Here is a 23,038-nt window from a genome sequence, read left to right as displayed (position 1 = left end):
TTCAGACCCAGAACTAGGAATTCCTCCTGGCCAATGGGTCAAAGGAAGAGAAACCTTCCGTGAAGGGACATCCAGCTGATCCATTCTCAGTTCAGCCCAGAAGCTCCATCCACCTGTGGCTTCCAACCACTGCCCCTTGGTGACAAGCTCCTTCATGTCCTCGGGGGCCTCTTCCTAGGGGCAAGTTGCCCAGGAACACAGGGTTAGAATGGGCTCCATCTCATAGACCTGGAATTCTTGACACTCTCTCTTTTCCTCCAGTGACCAACTCCCACCCTTGGGTGAAGGGTCTTTTTTTTTTTTTATTTAAATAAACATTTAAGTCCTTTCTTTTCTAATATAAGCACTTAATGCTGTTAATTACCTTGTATACAATGTTCACACTGAATACCACAAATTTTGATATCTTGTGTCTTCGTTTTCATTTAGATCACATTATTTTCTCATTTCTTTTGTGACTTTTGGACTTTGAGGGTCTTCAAGATACCTTTCTGTTACTGATTTCTAATTTAATTTTGTTGTGGTCAGAGAACATATTTTGTATGATTTAAATCTTTTAATATTTATTAAGACTTCCTTTATAACCTAAAATATGATCTATCTTGGTAAATGTGCCAAGTGCACCTGAGAAAAATATGTATACTACTGTGTAAGGTGGAGTGCTCTATGAAATGTCGAGTAAGTCAAGTTGGTTGCTAGTCTTCTATTTCCTTAACGATTTTTTTGGTCTATTGTTCTATCAACAATTGACAGAGGGATATTGAAATTTCTAGCTATCTATATGGATTTATCTCTGTAAAGGATTTAAAATGAGAAAAAGTTCTTTCATATTTACTCACGTATTTATCATTTCTGGCATTCTTCGTTCCTTTGTGTAGATCCAAGTTTCCTTCTGGTATTTTCCTTCTTCCTGAAGGACTTCTTTTAATCTTTTTGTAGCTCTGGTCTGCAGATGAATTCTCTCAGCTTTTGTTTGGGGAAAAATAAGTCTTTTGTCTTTAGGTTTGAAGGATATTTTTGCTGGGTATAGAATAATAGGATGAGAGCCTTTTTTTCCCTTTCTCTCAGAGTTAAAGATATTGCTCTGTATCTTTTGGTTTGCTTAATTTCATTTTTATCTCTGTTCCTCTATATGTATGTGTTCCACCCCACCCCCACCAAAAAATATTTTCCCCTTTATCACTGGTTTTTAGCGATCTGATTATGCTGTGCCACGGTGTGGTTTTCTTCAAGTTTCTTCTGCCTGGGTTTTGTTGAGCTTCTTGAATTGATGGGTATATAGTTTTCCTCATCTTGCTTTCCTCTACCTTCTAGAACATATTATTTTGTCTAGAACATATTATTTTGTCTTATGTCTGTTATTATGTCTAGAACACACTTATCATTGTCTTAATATTTGTGCCTGCTTATTCTATCAGTATCATTTCTGGATCTGGTTTTTTTTTTTTTTATTAGTTGTTTTTTCTACAGGTTGTGGGTCTTATTTTCCTACTTTTTTGCAGGACTGCTTTTAATTGGATGCTGAATATTGTAAATTTTATATCATTAGATGCTTAATTTTGTGGTATTCATTTAAATGTTACTGAGTTTTGTTCTTGGATGAAGTTTTGTTCATTGAAATGAGTTCAATCCTTTCAAGGATTTGCTTTTAAGATTTATCAAGGCAAGTACTGTATATCTTTATTACATAACCATGGTACACTTATCAAAACTGATAACAAATTAAAATTGGTGGGACACCACAAACTATATGACAAACTTTATTTGGATCTCACCAGTTTTCTCATTTATGTCCTTTGTCTGTTCCAGTAGCCACTCCAGGCTCCCACGTTACCTTTAGTCTCCCCAGTCTGTGACAGTTTCTCAGTGTTGTCTTTCATGGTTTTTTGGAGAGCACTGGCCAGGTATTTTTGTAGAACTTCCCTCAATTTGGGTCTGTCAGATGTGTTTTCTTGATTAGACTGGGGTTATGGATTTGTGCAACAAATAACCGCAGAAGTGAAGTGCCCTTCTCATCACATCATATCAGGAAATACATGATATTGACATGACCTATTACTGGTGATGTTAACCTTGGTCACTTAATTAAGGTGGTGTTTCTGGATTTCTCCACTGTAAAGTTACTTAGTGGATAGAGCTAGAAAATATATGTATGTATAATAACTTATATATACTATACACCAGTATTTATTTTTGTATATATCGTATCTAGACTTCCCCTCTTGCTTATTTGTAACTTCTTGTGACAATGAGAAACTTGGTTCCTATTATCTGTTATTTATTTATCTATTCGTTCAACTCCAGTATCCATGTAGTTTCCGAATTGCCAACCCACACACACGCCTGGGAGAAACAAATTTGCTAGGTAAGGCACAGTGTTCGTTTATGGCTCTTTTTATCTTTAGACTATGTACCCAGTCAAACCACCATTTCCCAAAGTTATTTCCTAATTCCTTCCAGTGAGGTTTTGTCATACATTTGAAATACAGTTACTTTTATTTGTCATGGTCCCCATTTCATCCTAGGTTTACTAGCATCCTGGGTCTTTAATACTTTTTAAATTTTTTATTTGCATTCTGTAAACTTCACTCATTGTGGGGTATGGTTCTATGGGTTGAAACAAATGCATAGAAGTGTGGATCCACCACCACAGTACCACCATATAGAGCAGTTCCATCACCCTAAAAATTTCTTTGTGAGTCTCCTTTGTAGTTAATTGCTTCTTCTCCCCCAACCACTGACAACCACCTGTTCTCCAACCCTATAGTTTTGCATTTTCCAGAATGTCATACAAATGGGCTCATATAATATGTATTCTTTTGGATCCGACTTCTTTTACTCAGCAAAATACATCTAAGAATTATCCACACTATTGCATGAAATCAATACTTTGTTCCTATTTATTGTGGAGAAGTATTCTAGTATATGGATATACCAGGGTTTGTTTATCCATTCACCTGTTGAAATACATACTGATTGCTGTGGCTTGCCTTTTCACTTTCTTAATGATGTCTTTTGAACAAGATAAATTCTTATTTTTAATATACTCCAATTTATGGATTTTTCCCCTTAATGATCAGTGCTTTTTGTATATTGTTAAAGAATTTTTGCCTCAAGATCATGAAGATGTTCTCCTATGTTTTTGTCTACAAGTTTTACTATTGGTTTTCCACGTTAGATCTATGATCAATCTGGAATTGATTTTTATGTATGGTGTGAGGTAGGAATCAATCCAACACTTCTTATTGAAAAGACCTTCCTTTCCCTCACTCTGTTGCAATGTGATATTTGTTATAAATCAAGTAGTCATATAGGTGTGGGTCTGTTTCCAAAATTTTTATTATGGCCATTGATCTGTCTCTCCTTGCACCAGTATCAATTACTAAAGCTATAGCAAGATCTTGATATCTAGTAGTATAAGTGCTTCTGCCTTGTTCCTCTTCTTTAGGATTGTTTTGGCTGTTCTTGGCCCTTTGTATTTCCAATTTCCATATAAAGTTTAGAAGCATCTTGTTAATTTCTGCAAAAACATCAACTGGAAGACTTTAACTAGAATTGTATTAACTCTGCAGATCAATTTGGGAAGAATCAACATCTTAATTAAATTGAACCTTCTAATCCATAAATATGGTATATCTGGGGGAAGTTTTTAAAGGCACTAAAACACAAACGATTTGTTACACCCTTCTCCCAGGATATGGGGTCTGCTCACCCAATCTTGCACAACAATGAGAAGTCTTTCAGGCAGCACTTGGCTCAGTAAGAGTCTGTGTCAGTAACCTCAGGCCTCCATTCAAGACCCAGAAAGGACTGGCCTCTTATATACCCCTCCCAGCAGACACCTCCATCTATTCCTTTCCTTGACAGATGCTTTACATCTGTTTAAAATTTTTAAAATACAAACATTAATCGTATACTTTTGGCAAGAGTTGGTAGCAGACAAAATGAACAAATAAAGCATTATTCAAAACCAACAAATGCTAAAAATTAAGACAGTTTAATTAGCAATGAGAAGTTTTAAATGAAATAATGCTGTTGGATCCTTTTTAAAAAACAAGATCTTAAAAATCAAACTTCACGTTGAGTCACTAGTGTATTTTTGTGTGAATTTTTTCCAGCAACTGTAAAAAGCTCCTTTTGACTGTGTGCTAGTTGGAGAAATGGTGAGGAGATATTTTTAAGCTAAGTCCAAATATTTTCCCTCTGACTTTCATCTTCAAATTAAATCTCTTGTTCAATAACTTTGAAAAGATCTTTAAAAAAAAATGTTAGTTTTTTGGCAGGGACTGCAATCTTTTATTGTCAACAAACTGTAGTTTCTGTTTCCAAAAAAAAAAATCCCCAGCCTTTGGGGTTTATTGTCATCTTCTTTTGTGTTGTCATACATAGATGGAGATTGCACTACTGAGTTACCTGGATAAATCTCTACACTGACATGTTTATATTCCCTTGTTCAGAACGCCTTCACACTGGGGTGCGTGTTATTCTTGAAATGGAAGTGTTGCTTCGTCAATTGTCATCTTCTTCCTCTTCTGGAGGATTGAAGGCTTCTAAATGAGTGTGACAGTTAATGCAGACTATAACTGTCTGGATAGGTCCCAAAATTTATTGTTTCAGATTTCAGATTGTTAAAGTAATAGCAACACAAATCTGGAACACAGTAAACTGGAACTGTGATCACTCATGAGCCTCACTCCCTCTCCTGCCTCTTCCCAGCTGTTCTGTCTGCCAGTGGCTGGGCTGGACCCAAGGACACCGGCTAAGCTGGCGCTTAGCTCAGGGTGGAGATCAGGGAGAGGGACGGACAGAGGCAACCTCTCCCGGGCCCTTCGAAACTATCCTTGCAGGCCCTGGCAGCATCCCTTTGCACAGAGCTGCGTGTGTGCGAAGGACACCTCGCCACAGGGGAAGTCTGTGCCCTGGGATCTCCCTCCAGGAAGAGATGAGGCAGCGAACCTGGGAGAGGGGGAAGCTGCCATTGTTGGAGCAGAGACGGGCCAGGGACACCCTCCTGGCAGGTGTCCACTAGGCCTCACAGAGAACCGTACCCGCTGGCCCTTGGCCTCCAGGCCCTGGGGACCCCAGGCCCTGCCACCTTCTCAGGAACAGCATCCCCCACTCCTCACTCTGGCCCCTCCACCATTCCCAAGCCTGCCGGCTTCCTGCTGCCTCCACCTTCTCTCGGCTTCTCTGGCCCGCAGTGTTTGCTCGCACTGTCCCTTCCAGGGCTGCTCCCAGTCAGCACGGCCGCTACCCACCAGAAGGCTGAGGTGGATGGAGTTCTCACACACAGGGGCCACGGCTTTGACTTCAAGCTAGCCCCCGTTTCGGCACTTTGTGTCAAAAAAAAAAAAAATTATTATTTTTTAATTGAAGTAAGCCTTTTAAGAGGTTCCAGTTCCAAGGTTTTCTACATTTGATGGTCACATGTTCTGCCTCCATCGCCACCTTTTCTTTTATGTTTATTTGCCACAAGGGACCATAGTGGAAATGGTGCTGGGCAGACTCAGGAGACCTGGGTCCTAGACTGAGTGACCTTGGGCAAGTCACTCCCCCCAACCCCCACTCCGAGGCCCCTCTTCCACATCCCTGATTTATGTGGGGGTTAGTCTAGATCAGAGATCACCAGCTATCTTTGATCATGCCTCCCCAGCAATAAAAAAATGGGGAGCATGCCCCCATAATATGTGTATATTCAAACTCGGTCCCTTTACTACAATACCTGTATGTTATGATATAAACATGCAAAATAAAACATTTTAAAGCTAAATATTATATAAACCAAATACACATAAAATACCTTAAAAATAGATTCCCCTTTCATTTATAGAACAAAATTTCCTCCTCTCACCATTGTAATTAATAACAATAGTGTAAGGGAAAGCAGTGTGGTTGGATGTGCTTCATTATTCTTTTAAAATCTTGCTTTAACACTTTGAGATCAGGCCATTTGGGGGTCTGGTTCTAGTTGAGTCTATTTTTAGTGGCTGTCATAGCTGGTCAAAAGAGAAGAAATGTATCATTGGCTGCATGTATCAAATTATGGCACTCATTTTCAATCCCTTCCACCAATTAGAGGCTTTTTATCGAAATGAAGCTCGTAGATGTCCATCTGCCCTTATGTCAGTCGGTGGCTCTTACAAGCTAATTGGAAAAACACTGTATTTTTATATTTTTAACAAATGGACTCAAAATCCACTGACACTCTCCATTTGGATGATTTTCAAACAGATTAGAAAAATCTGTTCCTAATATTTTCAAGTATGCAGATAGAAGCATTATTTTAGGTGACTCCACATGTTTTCAACAACAAAAATCTGATGTTCAAAATATTCTCTCCAAAGCAGGAGTTCTTTGGAAAAGCAAGTGCTTTTCTCCCTCATTGCTGAAATGAGTCACCTCTACCTCGAAGAGTCAGAAGAATTCGAGTTCATTTTTCAGTGGATATCTGCCAACAGTCACTTGTCATCATAAAATGCTCAGCAAATTTGGAACATTTGTCTTCTTGTACAAGAAACACATATAATTCATCTTAAAGTTTGATGGCTCTTTTAAGTCCTCTGCCAAAAGATAACCAGCAAATCTCTACGTGGTTCGAAAGATTTTCAAAGTCACTTCCCTTCTTTTTTTTTTTTTTAAGATTTTATTTATTTATTTGAGAAAGAGAATGAGAGAGAGAGAGAGAGAGAGAGAGAGAGAGAGCACATGAGGGGGGGAGGGTTAGAGGGAGAAGCAGACTCCCTGCTGAGCAGGGAGCCCGATGTGGGACTCGATCCCGGGACTCCAGGATCATGACCTGAGCTGAAGGCAGTCGCTCAACCAACTGAGCCACCCAGGCGCCCCTCCCTTCTGATTACAAATCATTGTCTATGTTTTACTACGCTTTAAGCTCTTTAAAAAAAAAAAACAAAACTACCCACACCACTGCATCCTGTACCACTTTGTGTACTTCTGGACTTAACCTTTTGACTATAGTAGCCTGCAGGAAGTTTTGTGGGGCATTGGTTTCACAGGTGTGGCCATCCCTGCACCCTTACCCAGAATCCTTTTCATCATGGAGCAGCCACTCCATCGGTGATTACACCCAGACAGTTTCTCCCATAACTGGTGTCTTCATTAAAGAAGTAATGTACTGTTCAGTCAATATCGCCTCTTTCCATTAGTCGCTCTCAGAAATGTGGTTCTTCATGTATTTTATTATTGAAACAGAATCTAGGAAAACCATGTGAGAAACATCTGTACTTTTCTTCAACTATTTAGCAGACTTTCCACAGCGTGAAATGTGTTCTAATGTTTATTTCCCCCACATCTTCCAACAGTATCTGTGGTCACTACATTTTGTTCTATGCACTATTCTTGTTACCACCAGCTTCCACACCAACTGCCTTCTTCCCAGTCTCTAGAACACAAGGTGTGTGTGTGTGTGTGTGTGTGTGTGTGTGTATAGATAACAGAGTCACGTGACATGGGCCTAAGAGAGAGTGGATTGGCTTCCTAGCAACCATCCCCTCTCCCCATCACTCCCAGCAAGGCCAAGAGTGGAGGGGGGCCCCCAGGGAAGGGAAGATTGGTATCTCATTCCCTGGTTGGATATATGCTTAAGCTCACTGCTTGCCGGTCTGCCTTGCCCCTGTCTGACCACAGGAAATGAGAATTGAAGCCGGGACTTCAGTTATGTCTGACTAGATTCTCACCGTTTCTACTACCACATAGAGAAGAACTCGTATTTTAAAAGGCAGAGGTTCTGGCCCTGACATTTTCTGGTTGATCACCGGCACTTGCATTACAAGCATTATCTTCCATTGTAGTTTCTTTGCGGGAATCTTGTTAAGCCACCATTTGCGATAGTTAATTGAGTTAAAATTCGGCAAAGTAATTTGTGAAGCCACTTAGCTAGACACACGTGACCTGGAACCCAGGGCAGGAGATAGCCCTTATCAGCATTCGCCTGAGGCCATCACTTTAAGCTTTCCAGGGAGCAGGGGCGTGGAGGTGGGGAGGGAGGGGCAGACACTGCAGGAGCTTGTTTGGAGGTTCTAGCAAGGCAGTCCGGATTCTCCCGGCCCCTGGCCACTCCTGGGCCATACATATGTATATATATGTGACCTGTCACCTAGGGACCTTATTTACAACGTCGATTCCTAGGTGTATTAGTTTGCTAAGGCTGGTGTGACAAAGTACCACAATTACGTGGCTTAAACAACAGAAATTTATTGTCTCACAGTCCTAGAGCCTAGCAAGCTGAGATCAAGGTGTCTGCAGGGTTGGTTTCTTCAGAGGGCTGCGAGGAAGAATCTGTTCCCTGCCTCTCTCCTAACTTCTGGTGGCGTGCCGGCCATCATTCCTTGGCTTGTAGATACCACACGCCGATCTCTGCCTTCATCTGCACAGGGTGTTCTCCTCGAGTGCGTGTCTCTGTGCCCAAATTTCCCCTTTTAATAAGGACACAAGGGGCACCTGGGTGGCTCAGTTCTTAAGCGTCTGCCTTCGGCTCAGGTCATGATCCCAGGGTCCTGGGATCGAGCCCCACATCGGGCTCCCTGCTCCACGGGAAGCCTGCTTCTCCCTCTCCCACTCCCCCTGCTTGTGTTCCCTCTCTCGCTGTCTCTCTCTCTGTCAAATAAGTAAAATCTTTAAAAAAAAAAAATGACACAAGTCATATTGGATTAGAGGCCCACCCTACTTCATATGCCCTCATCTTAACTAATTATATCTAGAAGACCCTGTTTCCAAATGAGGTGACATTCTGAGGTACAAGGGGTTAAGACTTTAACATACAAATCTGGGGGACAGACACAATTCATCCATGATGCTGGGCTACACCCCAGACCTTCTAAAACAGGACCTCTGCGGGTGGGAGCTCACACTTCATGTTCTTAACAAGGACCTTAGGTACCTTGTTTGTTCACTAAAGCTTGAGAGGTTACATGGCCACCTGAGGTGACACAGACTGTTCTCTCTCCCACCTCAAATACATAGGAGCACCAAATAAAATTAAATCATAGATGTTAACATGTAGCTTAGTTCAAAAGAAGTGAAGAAGAAATTTTCATGTGCCATAAATGGAGAGATCAAAACTAGAGGGCTAAGCATTGGCTATTGCTGAGAAAACCCTAAGGAGTGTTAGACAAGGATACAGACCCCTAGAGGCAGTGGCAGCGGGGGTGGGGGGGGGGGGGGGGGGGGGGGGGGGGGGGGGGTGGCGCTGGGGCTCAAATGCCCTTGAGGGACGTAATAGGCACACTGGGTACTTGAAGCAGAGGAACTAATCCTTTTGCATGAAGCTTGGAGACTTGAAAAGGTACCTTGTCAGTGAAAGTCAGTGAAAGGGGGACTAGAAAAACCAACCAGAGATTTGTTTCAACTAATTAAATATTGGGCAGATTGGCCATTCAGATCTGCTATGTGAACTCACAGAATCAAATAGCTTTCTTAGCTGAGGTGCATCTAAGGAAAAAGAATTTGGGTTGGTTGAGGGGAGGGATGGGGGTCATTCTAGAATACTACAGCAAAGTTGGGATCTGATAAGGCCCCGCCAGCAGGCAAGGAAGAGTTTAGAACAGGCAGGGCTGGGCCCCTGAGCAACTGGGGGAAAGAAGTACTGGTAGGTGGGAATGAATTAGGCATACTGAAAGCAGAGGAGGGTGCCAGGGAGGAATTTGCCATGCTTCTGATAGATAGGTGAGGGCCAGGGAGGCATGAACCTGACATTGATAGGCCTCCCCCTCCTCCTCTCCCACAGGTCAACCCTTTCAGAGACCGAATCTGCAAAGTGTTCTCCCACAACGGTGTGTTCTCCTTTGAGGATGTGCTGGGCATGGCATCTGTGTTCAGTGAGCAGGCCTGCCCCAGCCTGAAGATCGAGTATGCCTTTCGCATCTATGGTGGGTTACTAAGTGGTGGTGGTGGGTTGGGGTCAGTGCCATAGAGTAAATACCAACCTAGAATCCATCAACATCAATTCACTGGTGGGATGATGTTCCTTGGGATTCACTTGGGTGTTTATGGATATTAGCATGTTTCTTGAATTCTATAGATTTAAAAAAAATGGTGGTGAACAACTACTTCGATGGATAGATGCCCTCCCTCCACGCCATAGGAGGCAAATGGAGCCACGGGTGTTGTATTTTGTGATAGCAGTGTAGGCAGGCCAGAGAGAGATTGAGGACTACATATGGGTATGAGGGAGACATGCTTGTTTTGTAGGAATTCAGAAATTTGAACACCAGAACTAGCTCAGCCACAAAATGGCTGAGAAGTCTTGGACAAATCATTTCATCTTTCTGGGCCTCAGTTTCATCATCTTTAAAATGAGGTGTTTGAGAGAGATCATCTCTGAGGTCCTATGACATTTTGTGGTCTCTGGTTTTGTCTGGATTAGCCATAAGATACTGCAAAAGTCCTGCTCTTCAGTGGGCTCATGTTCCCTTAGCACAGCTGAGATGCCTGGAATTCTCCAAAGAAATTAAAAGGAAAGAAACAAAGAAATCTTGGGAAGTTTTCAAACAGACCATGTACAAGGCTTCAAGCTCATTGTGACAACTCCTTGGCCCCAAAGGACTTGTACATTCAGGCTTGCATAGTTTGATATTTCATATGCTTTCCCTTCCAGCCAGGTCCTCACTGTCTCCACACAGTGGACGCCATCTTATTCTTGCCTTGCCCAAATGGATTTGGATAAAATGGAGTGGAGGAGTTTTAAGCCTGATGGACCTGTGAGGGCTCAGTTTTCTCATCTGTAAAAAGGACTTAATGATATTTTTGTAAGCCCTACGTTCTCAAGCTTAGTATCCAGTAAACGCAAATGAAATCACAGATTCCCCTGCTGAGAATAGCTGAGTAAGCTCTTATCATACTGTCACTTCCACAGATAGCAACTACAAACTCAAATATATATATATATATACACACACACACATATAGGCGCCTGGGTGGCTCAGTCAGTTAGGTGTCTTCCTTCAGCTTGGGTCATGAGCCCTGGGTCCTGGTATTGAGTCCTGAGTCAGGTTCCCTGCTCAGTGGGGAGTCTGCTTCTCCCTCTCCCTCTGCCCCTCCCCGACTCATTCTTTCTCTCTCCAATAAATAAATAAAATCATATATACTATATATATATACATATATATATCTCAACTACCTGCTGGCACTAGAATGGTACCAGAAGCAGAGAGTTGACATTTAAAAGAAAGAAATGGTACTGGATGGTCCCCTCCCCTTTTTATAAACTTTTTTTAGCCTAAAGGTGGCTTTCAGTGAGGGGCATCATACAGGACTGATAGAAACCTTGAACTCTTTCTGACTTGAAGAATCAGAGGGTTTGGGGCAATTTTCCCCTGAAAAGTGAAAAGAAGGGAGAGTCCATGAAAGAAAGCCAGACAAAGGAGCCCAACATCTGTGTATGAACAGATCTCTTTCTGACCTCTAAACCATATATACAAGGGCAGACTCAAAGCAGCTCAGGGAAGGATAACAGAACTGAGATTTGAGTGGCCACCGCATTTGAACAAGGTCCCTCTGTGACAGGGTTTGCACTTTAAGTCCTATCAATTGCCTGATAGAATAATAATAATAATAATAATAATAAATCAGCACTCTTTAGAGGAATATAACAGAATCCAGACAATAAATCATTTATAATGTCTAAGATACAATCAAAAATTATTCAAAATACAAAAATTTTAGAAAACCAGAAATGTCTGAGCTACAATCTAAAATTATTCACTAGACAATTAAAAATATAAAATTGACATATTCTCAAGAATGGAGCCTGTCTCTGACATGACCCAGATGTTGGAATTAGCTGATAAATCTCTTAAAACAGCTACTAAACCTTGGCCAGTGAGGTAAAAGAAATTCATAATGGAAGAAATAGGAGGAATTCTCAGCAGAGAAATAGAAACTATAAGGAAGAATCAAATGAAAATATAAAAGTGAAAAATAAAATATCTGAAATAAAAATTCCCTGGGTGGGCTTAACAGGAGAATGGAGATGACAGAGGAAAGAGTCAGAAACCTGACTCTGAAGATAGTTCAATATAAATAATCTAATCTAAAGAACAGAAGGAAAAGAATTAATGGGGAAGAAAAGATATTTGAAGAAGAAATGGCCCCACATGTCCTAAGTTTGATACAAGACATACATTTACAGTGAACTTTAAGCAGAGTTAAGTACAAATGAAATCACATACCCAAATTTAATTGGCTTAGTGGTCCCTACCTGTTCATTAGTCATCCTCCTTCCTTACCCCAAGTACTTCTGGGGATCCCCAGGGAGTTCTAGCCTACTAGCTGCTGCCCCTCTCTGTCGGGACTCATGCCGCAGAGCACTTGCTGTGCTGTCCCGAGCCGCTTCCGCCTCCAGTCAGTACTCGTCTGAATGGGCAGCTCTTCCTGATGCAGAGTGCTGGCCCAGGCTGAGTGCTCTCATCATAGCCAAGAGTCTTCAGGTGGCAAGTAACAGGGACCTACCTGTGTAAAAGGCAATGGATGAAGAACAGCAGTATATTCGTTTCCCTTTGCTGTGTGATAAATTACCACAAACCTAGTGGCTGTAGATGACATTTAAAATCTCACAGTTTCCATGGGCTAGGAGTCTGGCACGGCTTATTTGTGTCCTCTCCTAGGATTTCACAGGGCTGCAGTCAAGGCTCTGTCTGGGCTGCATGTGACTGGGGAGGAACCCACTTACAAGCTCACTCTGGTTGTTGGCAAGTGCATTTCCTTGTGTTTTTGGAGCTTAGAGCCCTGGCTTCCCACTGGCTATCCGATGGAGGCTGCCCTCAGTTTCCAGAGGCTGGTCTGTACTCCTTGCCACATGGGCCTCCCCTGACATAGCCACTTGCTTCTTCAAAGACAGCTAGAGTCTCTTGAGTGCATATGCTGGTAAGATAGAGTCTTACATAACATTGTAATCACGGAAGTAACATCCCATCACTGTTGCCAAATTCCGATGGTGAGATATAAGTCGCAGTTCCCTTCCACAGGAAAGGGACATGGAGATTATATATGCATAAACACCAAGAGGGGCTTGTCATGGAGGGGGGAGGGCTCTAGAGTTTGTCCATCACAAGCAACATGGAACCCGTGGGAGAACTGAAGCAGCCTCCCGAGGACGCAACTGGCAAGTGGTCAGGAAGTGAGGCAGCTGCTATCTTCTTTTCTCTCACTGGCTGCCTGGTCTCTCATCTCCGCTTCTCTCTGTGCATTTGCTCTTTCTGCAGACTTTTATGCTTCTGTGCCTATGGGCCAAAGATGAACACCCTGGTCCCCCATTTTCTCAGGAGAGGCTGATGGCTCAGCCAAACGCATGATCTTGCTACTCCCGGGCTGGGTAAACAGCTTTGTCCAACCAACCGCAGCCCAGAAGATGCAGAATCACATAAAAAACACAGCTCCCAAGGCCCACTGCTGGGAGTGGGGACACTTCTCAGAGATGGTAAAGTGTGGGCTGAGCAGATGTGCCCAAAGATGTCTGCCTCAGCTATCTTTCCATGGTTTCCAGAGCTAAATAAACAAAAACACCCAAACCTTCAGGGAGCTACAAGAACAGCAGGTTCTCTTCAGGCTTCAAGGCACAGGAGCTAAACTGTGCTCAGCTGAGAAGTGGGAAGAATGCCCTCACTCCCAAGAGGTCAGACTGAGCGCCTCAGGTCAGATCAGGGACCAGATACCACGTGTCCCCCACGCTGTCGTCGTGTCCTCCTCCAGCCCCTCTCTCCAGGCCCCCTTCATGGGTTTCCTTCCTCCTTGAGCTCCGGCACAAAAACAGAAAGTGCAAAGCCTTCATGCAAATCAGCTGTGCAAATAGATGCCTGGGGACTCATAAACTCCAAGGCTTCATCAGATATACCCAGACAAATCTGAATTCTCTTTGGGTTCAGAAGATTTGTTGCCTTACGGAGCTGTCAGCAGGATTAGAGATGGGACACGTGAATCTCTGAGCCCGGTGCTTGGCGCGTGGGAGCTGCTCAGTACATTGAGGTGGGAAGGGTAGCAGTGAAGGCAGAAGAGGAAGAAGAAAAAGGAAAAGGAGAAGGTGGTAATGGCCCTGGTGAGCCTTCTTAGCCAAAGTCCAGAGACTTAAGTCGATGCCCTAATGCCTTGGTCCTCCATGAGTGGCCCATGCACCAGCAGCGACATTGCCAGGAGGCCCATTAGGAATGCAGACTCCCCAGCCCCCCAGCCCTGCCACACACCTGCTGCATCAGAGTCCACATGTTAACAAGACCCCCAGCTCGGTCCTCCACATCTTAAAGTTTAGGAGACACTGCTCTAACCCATTGGTTCTCAAACGTGATTGCACACTGCAATCATCTGGGGACTCAAGACCCACGGCTACTTGGGCCCCAGCTGCACAGATCTGATGTAAGGTGTGCCCTGGTTGATGGGCTTTTTCAAAGCTCCCTGGGTGATTCTCAAGTGCAGCAGAGTTTCGGAGCTACTATACCAGTTTGGCTTGCATTCAGTTATATGTAAGTGTCCATGTTTAAAAAAAAAAAAAGCCTGGAATTAGGCTGTCCAGAGCCAGGGGGAAGTAGGCAATGCCTGGCTCCTTCCAGCCCCCCTAATCTGCCATCTTTAGTATGGGACTGTTGTTCTCATCATCACAAGATGGTGTCTGTGCCTACAGGCTTCTCATCTTCATTCCAGGCAGGAAGAAAAAAGGACGGGAGAAGGGATAAGAACCAAATGAACATTTGAAGGCACAGATGAAGTTGACTCTTCTGTAACAAGCTTTCTTGGACGCCCCACCCAGCAGCTTTGGACTGCTCTGTACAGAACCATGTCACATGGCCACAGATAGCTGCAATGGGGACTGGAAAGCTGGGTATTTTAAACTGAACACGGCGTCACCCTGGACAGGAATTGCACTGCTGTTCATAGGAAGGAAGGGGGGATGGCTCTCCGTCAAGAATCCAGCACCTGGGTTGTACCTGCTGGGCTCCAGTTTCTGCTTTGAGGGACGTTCCTGGCCTCCAGTGGATCGAGCCCCCACCCTCTCTGTAAGAACTTTCACCTGTCAGAGACCAACACCCCAGCCCTGCCTTCCTGCTCCCATCGGCAGGGCCGCCACCAGATGTGAATGACCTTCAGGCACGTGCCAGAGCACCAGCGGGAGAGTTTGCCACACCGCCCCAAGACCTGACCCAGGACGGAGGGCTGGGAGAGGCAAGGGAGGCAGCCTCCGTTCTCCTGCGAATGATGGTGAAGGCGTGCCCTTCCCCACTCAACCAACATGGGCTGATTTCTGTAAAAGGACTTCGTAAATTGCAAGGAGTAACAGGACAGGGAGGTTGGGATGGCGATGGCAAGAGTGTTCTGGGGGGACCCGAAGGCTGAGCCCCGATTCTCCAAGCTCTCTCTAACCTCCCTGTTGTCGGGAAATGGCAAGAGGTAGGCCCTCCCCCATTCTCAGAACGGCCCCGGCTGCAGGTCTGAGGCTGCTGAGTTTGCAGGGGCTGGCCAGCCGCCCAGAGCTCCCAGCCCCCACCCCTTTCCCAGTCGTCTCTGCCCTTGCACCCCCAAAGGAGGGGAACTGTCCAGGACTACATTCTACTCCAGCAAATTATTCTGTTTTCTGATGGCCTGGGACCAGAGCCATGTCACTTTGCTGCAGCCTCTGCATATGGGAGCTGGGCCAGTGGGACGCCTGGGGACACTGCAGGGTCTCTGGGAGAGGCTGCGGAGCTTCTTACCAGCAGTGCAATGTCACTGCGGCTGCCCCCTCCCTCCAGTCCCGGTGCCGGTCCCTCGGCCCCTCCACCTGCCCCCAGCCCTCACTCACGATGTGTGATAGCAGAGCTGCGCAGGGAGAGCCTGGATGAACGGCTCAGGACTTCACCTCCAGGACCTGGGGCTGATAAACAGTTGGCCAGGGGGGAGACATCTGCTTAAGGACTGGTTTGGTGAGCTGTCCTTTCATATCCATTTCCTGTCCAGGGGGACGGAGACAGAAGTCTGAGCTCTACCCCTGAAGGATCCTGTGACATCAGCACACTTGCTCCCTCATTCCAGGACCAATATAGCTCCAGCTTTCGTTCTTCAAAGCGAGAGATTACAGTTTCCAGGGTTGGCATTTTCAGTATTTAACATCCTCAAATGGCATAAAATTGAGCCTCTACTCTACCTAATGAGCATCTTCTATATTCCAAGCCCCATGCCAGAAGACTTCCATGCATCTCCTTATTTAATTTTCACAGCGACTCTGTGGAGATACTGTCAGTCTGTTTATGGATGAGGAAACGGAGGCTCAGGCCATGCATTAGTTTGGGTTAAATTTGGTGGCAAATGACAGGGAACCCCAAGTGGTTTACACAAGACAGCTTTCAAGATCTCTGGCAGCTACGTGTCATTTCTCTAACGTGTAGAATCCCAGAGGCAGTTGTCCACGGTGGTTCTGCAAGGTCCGGGACGTAGGTTCCTCCGCGGTGTCACTCTATCCTCTGTCCCCAAGGTCGCCTCAGTGTCACAAAGAAGGTATAGCCTTCTCTTTAAAGACGTTCCCAGAAGTTACCTGTGCCTCTTCTGCTTGCATCTCACTGGCCAGAACTCAAACGTGGGGCCACATCAAGCAGCAAGGGAGGCTGGGAAATACAGTGTTAAGTTTAGATGGTCACACACCCAGCTAAAAATTGGGTGCTTCATTACCATGAGAGCAGTTGTGAGTGATTCAGAGCACAGACTTCCCACAAAGTTGTAGCGCCTGGGTTTACTACCGTCTCCATCATTTATCAACGTGTGACTTTGGATAGTTCATGCGTTCACTTACGCAACAAATATTCAGTGAGGGCTTACTCTGTTCCAGGCACTGTTCTAGGAGCTGGGGATACAAGAGTGCCCAAAACCACAAAACTTTCTGCCCTCGAGGAATTTACATTCTAGTGGAGAGAAACAAAGGAGCTAATGAATGAAACATACAGTGTGTCACGTAGTATGGGGCGCTGGGAGAAAAATAAAGCAGGGAATGGGACAGGAAGTGCAATTTTAGGCAGGTTCTGGTGAGAAACTGGCATTTAAATGAAGACCCTAAGGATCTCTGGGTGAGTGTTCCAGGGAGGGGAAATCACAGTGCAAAGGCCCTGAGGCAGGATCGAGCCTGACCTGATGGGGAAAATGCAAGGAGGCAGAGTAAGGACAGGGCGGACTTTGGGGAACACTGTCGGGACCTGGGCTTTCCTCTGGCTGAGATGGAGGCTGTGAGAAGTGGTGCTGAGGTGGGGATCCACAGGACCACAGGCTGCTGAGGGGAGAACAGACTGAGGGGGCAGACGGAGAGTAAGCACACTGGTTAGGAGGCTGCTAGGGTAACTCTGGAGAGCGGTGATGCTGGCTGGGCCACGGTGGGGGCAGTGCAGCGGGGAGGTCATAAGGCTGGGTCCACTGTCTCTCCAAGGTGGAGCTGGGCGGGTCTGCTGACAACTTAGCCATGCGGAGCGAGGCAAGGACACGGTCGAGGATGACTCCAAGCTTATTGGCCATTGCCCATTTGCCAAGAAGGGCACAGCTGAGTGCAGCAGGTTTGGGGCCAGGGAGGAGGGGGGCACGTCAAGAGTCTGGGTTTGGACAAGTTGAACTTGAGGGACCTATCAGACCTCCAAGTGGAGAGGACAAGAAGGCCTGTGGATGGATATGTGCGCCTGGAGTTCAGGAGAAGCCCAGGCTGGACATAGATGTTTAAAAGGCAAGAGGTGAACTGAGATTGAAGAAGTGAGTATGGTTATTTAATCTCAGTGCGCCTCACTGTCTTCATCGGTGTTATGGGGACTAAATGCAGTAGAAGAGAAAGCACTTAGATCATTGGGTATTTTAAACTGAACACGGCGTCACCCTGTGCACTGCTGACACATCTGTTTGTCGTGGTGGCATCGTACCTGCCTAAGCTTACTGCCCCGACTTACTGCATGGCTAATGAGTGGTTCAGGGGCTGTGCTGGGGTCCCCAGAGGAGGTAGGGGCCATGCTGGGGGTTCTAGAAGAGGCAGGAGCTGTGCTGGGGTTCCCAGAGGAGGTAGGGACATTCTCCCAGAGCAGCCTCCCTCGGCATTCATGGCTCTATGGAGTTCAGCCTGCCCTCCACACTTAACTTCTGACCACTCTCCCAGACCTCCAAGCTACTGTTCCCCTCACCCCGGACTGATCACTCTGGTGCTCTTCCTTCTCTACCACTGTCCCTAGCGACCCTGGCACCTCCTCCAGTTGCCATCTCTGGAGGCCCCAACCCTTTAATCCTTCTCTGATGCCTCTTCCTCCAAGAAGTCTTCCTCATTCACACCCCCAACCCCCATCAGACATGAACTTGCCCATCTGGAAACCCTTGGAGCCCTTGGGATGCCTGTTCTTCTCTCCCTGGAGCCAAGCCACTCAGGTGCCCAACTGTCTCCCCTACACCCCCAGACTGGGAGCTCCAGGCAGGCAGGAACCAGTCTGGTACATCTGTGCACGGATGCCGGGCTCCAGGATGGGCACCCAGGAGGGACCCACGTGTCTGCCGAGTGCGCACGAGCGAGGCGGTGGAAGAAGCAGGTGCTGCACCGGGAAGACAAGGCAGCCCTAGGCCACCGGTGCCGAGGAGGGCAAGGCTCGTGCTGGGAGGACAGGTCCTGTGTTAGGAGCTGCTGGAGCTCCAGGAGGCAGCCATCCTGGGCCTGAGGGTGTCAGGGAGACTTCACAGGGAGGCAAGGGAGGGCAAGCGCGTGGTGAGTCAGAGTACCCCGGGGCTTGGAGGAAAAGGAGGAGGGCACTCCAGGCCGGGGGCTGCCTTCGGCAAAGGCTGGGGGTAGAAGCGCTCCGGGCCTGTAGAGAAGACTCGCAGCAGGCACTGAGAGGCCCGGGCACACCCTTCCAAGGTCGCCTCTGTAGGGAACTGGGTTAAACACACCCGGGGCGGGGGGGCAGGGGGCCGTCCAGGGTGCTGGGAGCTTGTGTAATGCCCACATTTTGTTGTTGACATACAATGTTACCGTATTTTCATAGGAATGACCATATTTTTGAACTCAAAAAGGAGGACTCAAGGTCTGACAAGGGTCAGGGCGCTCCCTGGAGTGGACGCTGGGCATTATCCTCAGCGCAGGTGGGGCAGGCGCTCAGGTCACCCTGCGCAGGGCCAGGAGCAGGGACCCATGCTCAAGGCCAGGCGTCCCCAGCTCCCGGTCACCAAACCATCTACTGGCTTATGAGCTCTGAGGTGGAGATTTTCATAGCACAGTGGGTGACGCAGGCTCGGGGACCAGCCTAGCTGGGTCCGAATCCCGCCTCCCACTTACCGGCAGCGGGGGCCGACATCTCACACCTCTGTGCCTCAGTGTCCTTTTGGCAGAGTGAGACTCATAAAAGGTCGACTGTGAAGATTCAGTGACTGAAAACAGGTGAAGCTCTCAGGACATGTCTGAGCGGATAGTATGCGCCCGGTGAATGCTCACGACTATTGCTGTGTTTATCGTGTTATTCAGCACCTCCTGGGTCTGCAGCAACCCACCCCCCCGCCCCCTTTGCTACTTGCCTGCCCGGGGCTCTCTGAGGGCCAGGCTCGAGGCCCGCCTGGGATGGTGGGGCTCTGTGGGGCCATGGCTCCCTGGACTCCTGGGAGGCTGAGGAAGCTCCCTTTTCCTCTCACACTCTGCCTTCTCTTTGCAGATTTTAACGAGAATGGCTTCATCGACGAGGAGGACCTGCAGAGGATTGTCCTCCGACTGCTCAACAGTGATGACGTGTCCGAGGACCTGCTGACTGACCTCACGAACCACGTGTGTGCCCTGGGGCCACACAGGCTGGGTTGGGCCAGGCCATCCCCCAAAGCCCCTGGATGGCAGGCAGGGTGGGGTGCCCTGAGGGATGGGCACACGGCTGGAGGCAACTATCACCCAAGTTTGCGTCTTTCCTCCAAAGTCCTTCCTTCCAGGGTCCCCAAGAGCAGGTGCCCGAGCCACCCACTCCAAAGGGTCCCCCCACCCACACTGCGGTCACTGTGGGCAGGTGGCCCGACAGCAGCTTAGCCTCAGATGGACACATCACCACGTCCCCTTTCCCACGTTATCCCAGATGTCCTAGAGTGACAGTCCAAAGTGTGACAGGACATGAAGGCAGCCTCATGAATCTGTTTGTCCTAAGACCATGGGAACCTTCAAGTGCTTGTGGTCTGGATTGAAACTAGAAACAAAGATAAAACCATGAAAGGTCATCACTGCCTCCTAGACCTGACAGGGCCCCTTGCAGTACTGAGCCCCTGCCTGTGACCGGATATAGGTGTGGGTGGGGGATGTCACCCCATTCACCTCTGCACCCATTTTCACTGCCAAGTTTGTGCTGGAGGCATGAAGGGGACTCTTCCCATGAGGTCCCAGACAGACCTCAGTGCACATAACCTTATCTCTGCATCTCCATGTCTTTGTCCGGGGTGGGGAGTAGCCGGGGGGGTGGGAAGAACATCTGCCTCACCCCCCCCCCCAAGGGAGTCGGGGAACTCACATGCATGTTAAGCACCTAGCAGAGAGCCTGGCCTATGGCAGCACTTGGCGTGAGACATTTTCCCCTCCGCCTGTGTCCCCATCTCACTTTCTCATACTGGGCTCCTCTCTGCTCTCTCACTCCTTCTGCACCCCTGGCTAGGTCCTGAATGAGTCGGATCTGGACAATGACAACATGCTGTCTTTCTCAGAGTTTGAACATGCTATGGCCAAGTCTCCAGACTTCATGAAGTAAGGTGTTCTGGAGTGGGGGAGGGGGAGAGACCAGCATAGTGGGGGGGGGGTGGCCCAGGAAGAGCCAATGAAGCCCCTCATCTTCCCAAGGAGGTCATGAGTTTCCAGGGTACTTTGCCGATTCTTTCAGAGTCAGCAAACCTGGAGCTTCGGAGAAATTAGGTAACCTACATTTCCAACCTTTAGAAAGAAGGAGTGGGGTTTTAACCAGAAGAGGCAAGATTACATTCCAGGCTCTGCAAATGACGTGGGTGGTCCTGACTTCAGGTACTGACCATCTAGAGCTGGCCTGGCACACTGGTGTCTTCCCCCCAGGTACAGGGGCCTCTAGGACTGACCGGCGGGTGGCCTTTGCCACTGCCCGTCCCGCTCCCCTGCCCCCACACCTCCAGAGGTCACCAGGAGTCAGGGATTTGCACGGGGGTGTGAAGATGTTGGTCATGGAGTATTTCCAAACCTTGTTTCAGGCAGAAGGGGCATTAATGGTCTTGTATCTTGGTGCAGACACCCTTGAGATGATTGGCCATCTCCATATTGCCGAGGCCATGTTTAACCATCTTGTTTGGATCCTTCCAGTTATGGGGAAAGCACCACCCCTGGAAGCAGCCCATTCATGATCGCACAGCCCTGTTAGAATGCCCTTATTGGGTGGAGTTGGCATCTGTTTGCATATGTCTGCCCTTGGTCTTATAGTCTAGGTGAATTTGATAGCAAAGAATGCCCACGCATGATGGTTTAACCAACCAATCAGAAAAAGAACAAAGACAACTAGACCTCAGAGAATACCTGGTCAGGAACCGAAGATGGTGTATTTTCTCTCTTCTCTGTGCCTGGGGTCTCTGCCTCTCTCCTCAGCTCCTCTGCACTTAGCTCTACATGCAAACCAGAAATCTCTCCTTTGTCAGACAGGAGGCCACTGATGGCCTCCCGGCAGCAGTCGGTCACTCCTAACTAATATCTCTCAGCTCTGACTCCCAAATTCCCAGACAGAGAATCCGATTGGCCCGAGTCGGGTCAGGTGTCCACCCCTCTTCCAGTCACGTGGTGGGAGGAGAGGGCTCTCCAGGCCAACCCGGGTGCTCTGGGGCCCAGGCCCGGGCAGACCTTCTGAAAGACTGTCCACACTAGGAACCACCCCAACTAAGGGTAATTCCTCTTCTTCCAGAACAGCTCAGCACATAACTGAGGCGAGAATCCTGTCCTCCTTGCCTTTCTCTTTGAATCTCTCCCATTTCTTTCCATTGGTTTTGGCACCACGAGGTTCTGACACTCTTCGCTTTCTGGTGATGCTAAAAGGAACACAAGGCTTTGGGAGGGTTTGCAACAATTGCAAACCGGCCGTCCCAGAGAGAGGGACGAGAGGGGGCCTCCAAGGCCACTATGAACCTGGAAAGTGGAGGGCACTTCAGAGCTGTAGCTCAGGGTGGCTCATGGGATGCTTTCTCTCAGCTCCTTTCGGATTCACTTCTGGGGCTTTTGATGTGGCCACAAATACCTGAGCTGGCAGCCTCGAGGTGGACCACTGGAACTTGGAATTCAACCCCCTTCGGGCACTGGGGGACTCTGATCAGAAGTATGACTTTGTCCCTGTCCTACCTCACTTCTGGACTATTGTTTATTCAATAAAGCTAAACAAAAGTCTTTCCCATCCCCCACCAGTTCATCTTTTGAATACAGGATCGTGTAGAAGTACCTTTTATTAAGGACTGCTCATTCTAGGGCTTAAGTTTGCCGATGACAGCAAGCTAGCTGGGATGACCAGCCTTTTTGAGGACAGGGTTCAAATCCCAACCCACATCACAGCAGGGACCAGGCCAAATGGGATGAAGTTTACGCAGAAAATCCACATCATTCCCTTCCTTCCCTGGAGCTACCTCCCAGCATCTCCCGCTGCCGACTCTACAGAGACATGTATATAGCAGTCATTCCAGTTGGTGCCCGGCTTCCCCGTCCTTGTCACGGGAGAAGACATCTAGGACCCACTTGGCACCCCCAGGCTCCAGGATGCAACAGTGTGGACCAGCAGTTGGGGTTTATTTGCTTTGCTCTTCAGCCAAATCCTGGAATGAATTCAGCCACCACAGGGACCCTTTGGCACCCAGGTGGTCAAGGAGTCAGGGTCACAGGAGAAGCCCCTTATAGGGTCTCTGAGAGCTGACAGATGCCTCTCTGATGGGCACACAGTTTTTCTCATTTACATTGTCCTCTAAGGAGGTGTCTGAACACCGGCTCCCAGGGGAGGGGCTGTCTCACTGTACTCACTGACATGTACTTGAACCTGCAGTGGTCTCTTTGCCTTTAGGTCCTGTTTCACCCATTCAAGAGGTAATAAATTTCCCATTGATT

At 47.3% G+C, this 23,038-nt stretch overlaps 1 protein-coding gene across 1 annotated transcript in view; it reads left to right on the top strand.

Moving 5' to 3' along the window:
* Window positions 1-22,172, top strand: part of CIB4 (calcium and integrin binding family member 4) — a 47,318-nt gene extending 25,146 nt beyond the window's left edge. Inside the window, exons 4-7 of the mRNA XM_032391523.1 lie at window positions 9,743-9,884; window positions 19,629-19,738; window positions 20,601-20,689; window positions 22,142-22,172. Coding sequence (XP_032247414.1) covers window positions 9,743-9,884; window positions 19,629-19,738; window positions 20,601-20,689; window positions 22,142-22,172 — 372 coding nt within the window. The remainder of the gene's footprint in view (window positions 1-9,742; window positions 9,885-19,628; window positions 19,739-20,600; window positions 20,690-22,141) is intronic.
* The last annotated feature ends 866 nt before the right edge of the window (window positions 22,173-23,038 follow it).

This window comes from Phoca vitulina, unplaced genomic scaffold (assembly GCF_004348235.1).
Source record: "Phoca vitulina isolate PV1807 unplaced genomic scaffold, GSC_HSeal_1.0 scaffold63, whole genome shotgun sequence".
Taxonomy (NCBI): Eukaryota; Metazoa; Chordata; class Mammalia; order Carnivora; family Phocidae; genus Phoca; species Phoca vitulina.
The sequence above is the reverse complement of the archived record's forward strand: the minus strand, read 5'-3'. Positions and strand labels throughout refer to the sequence as shown.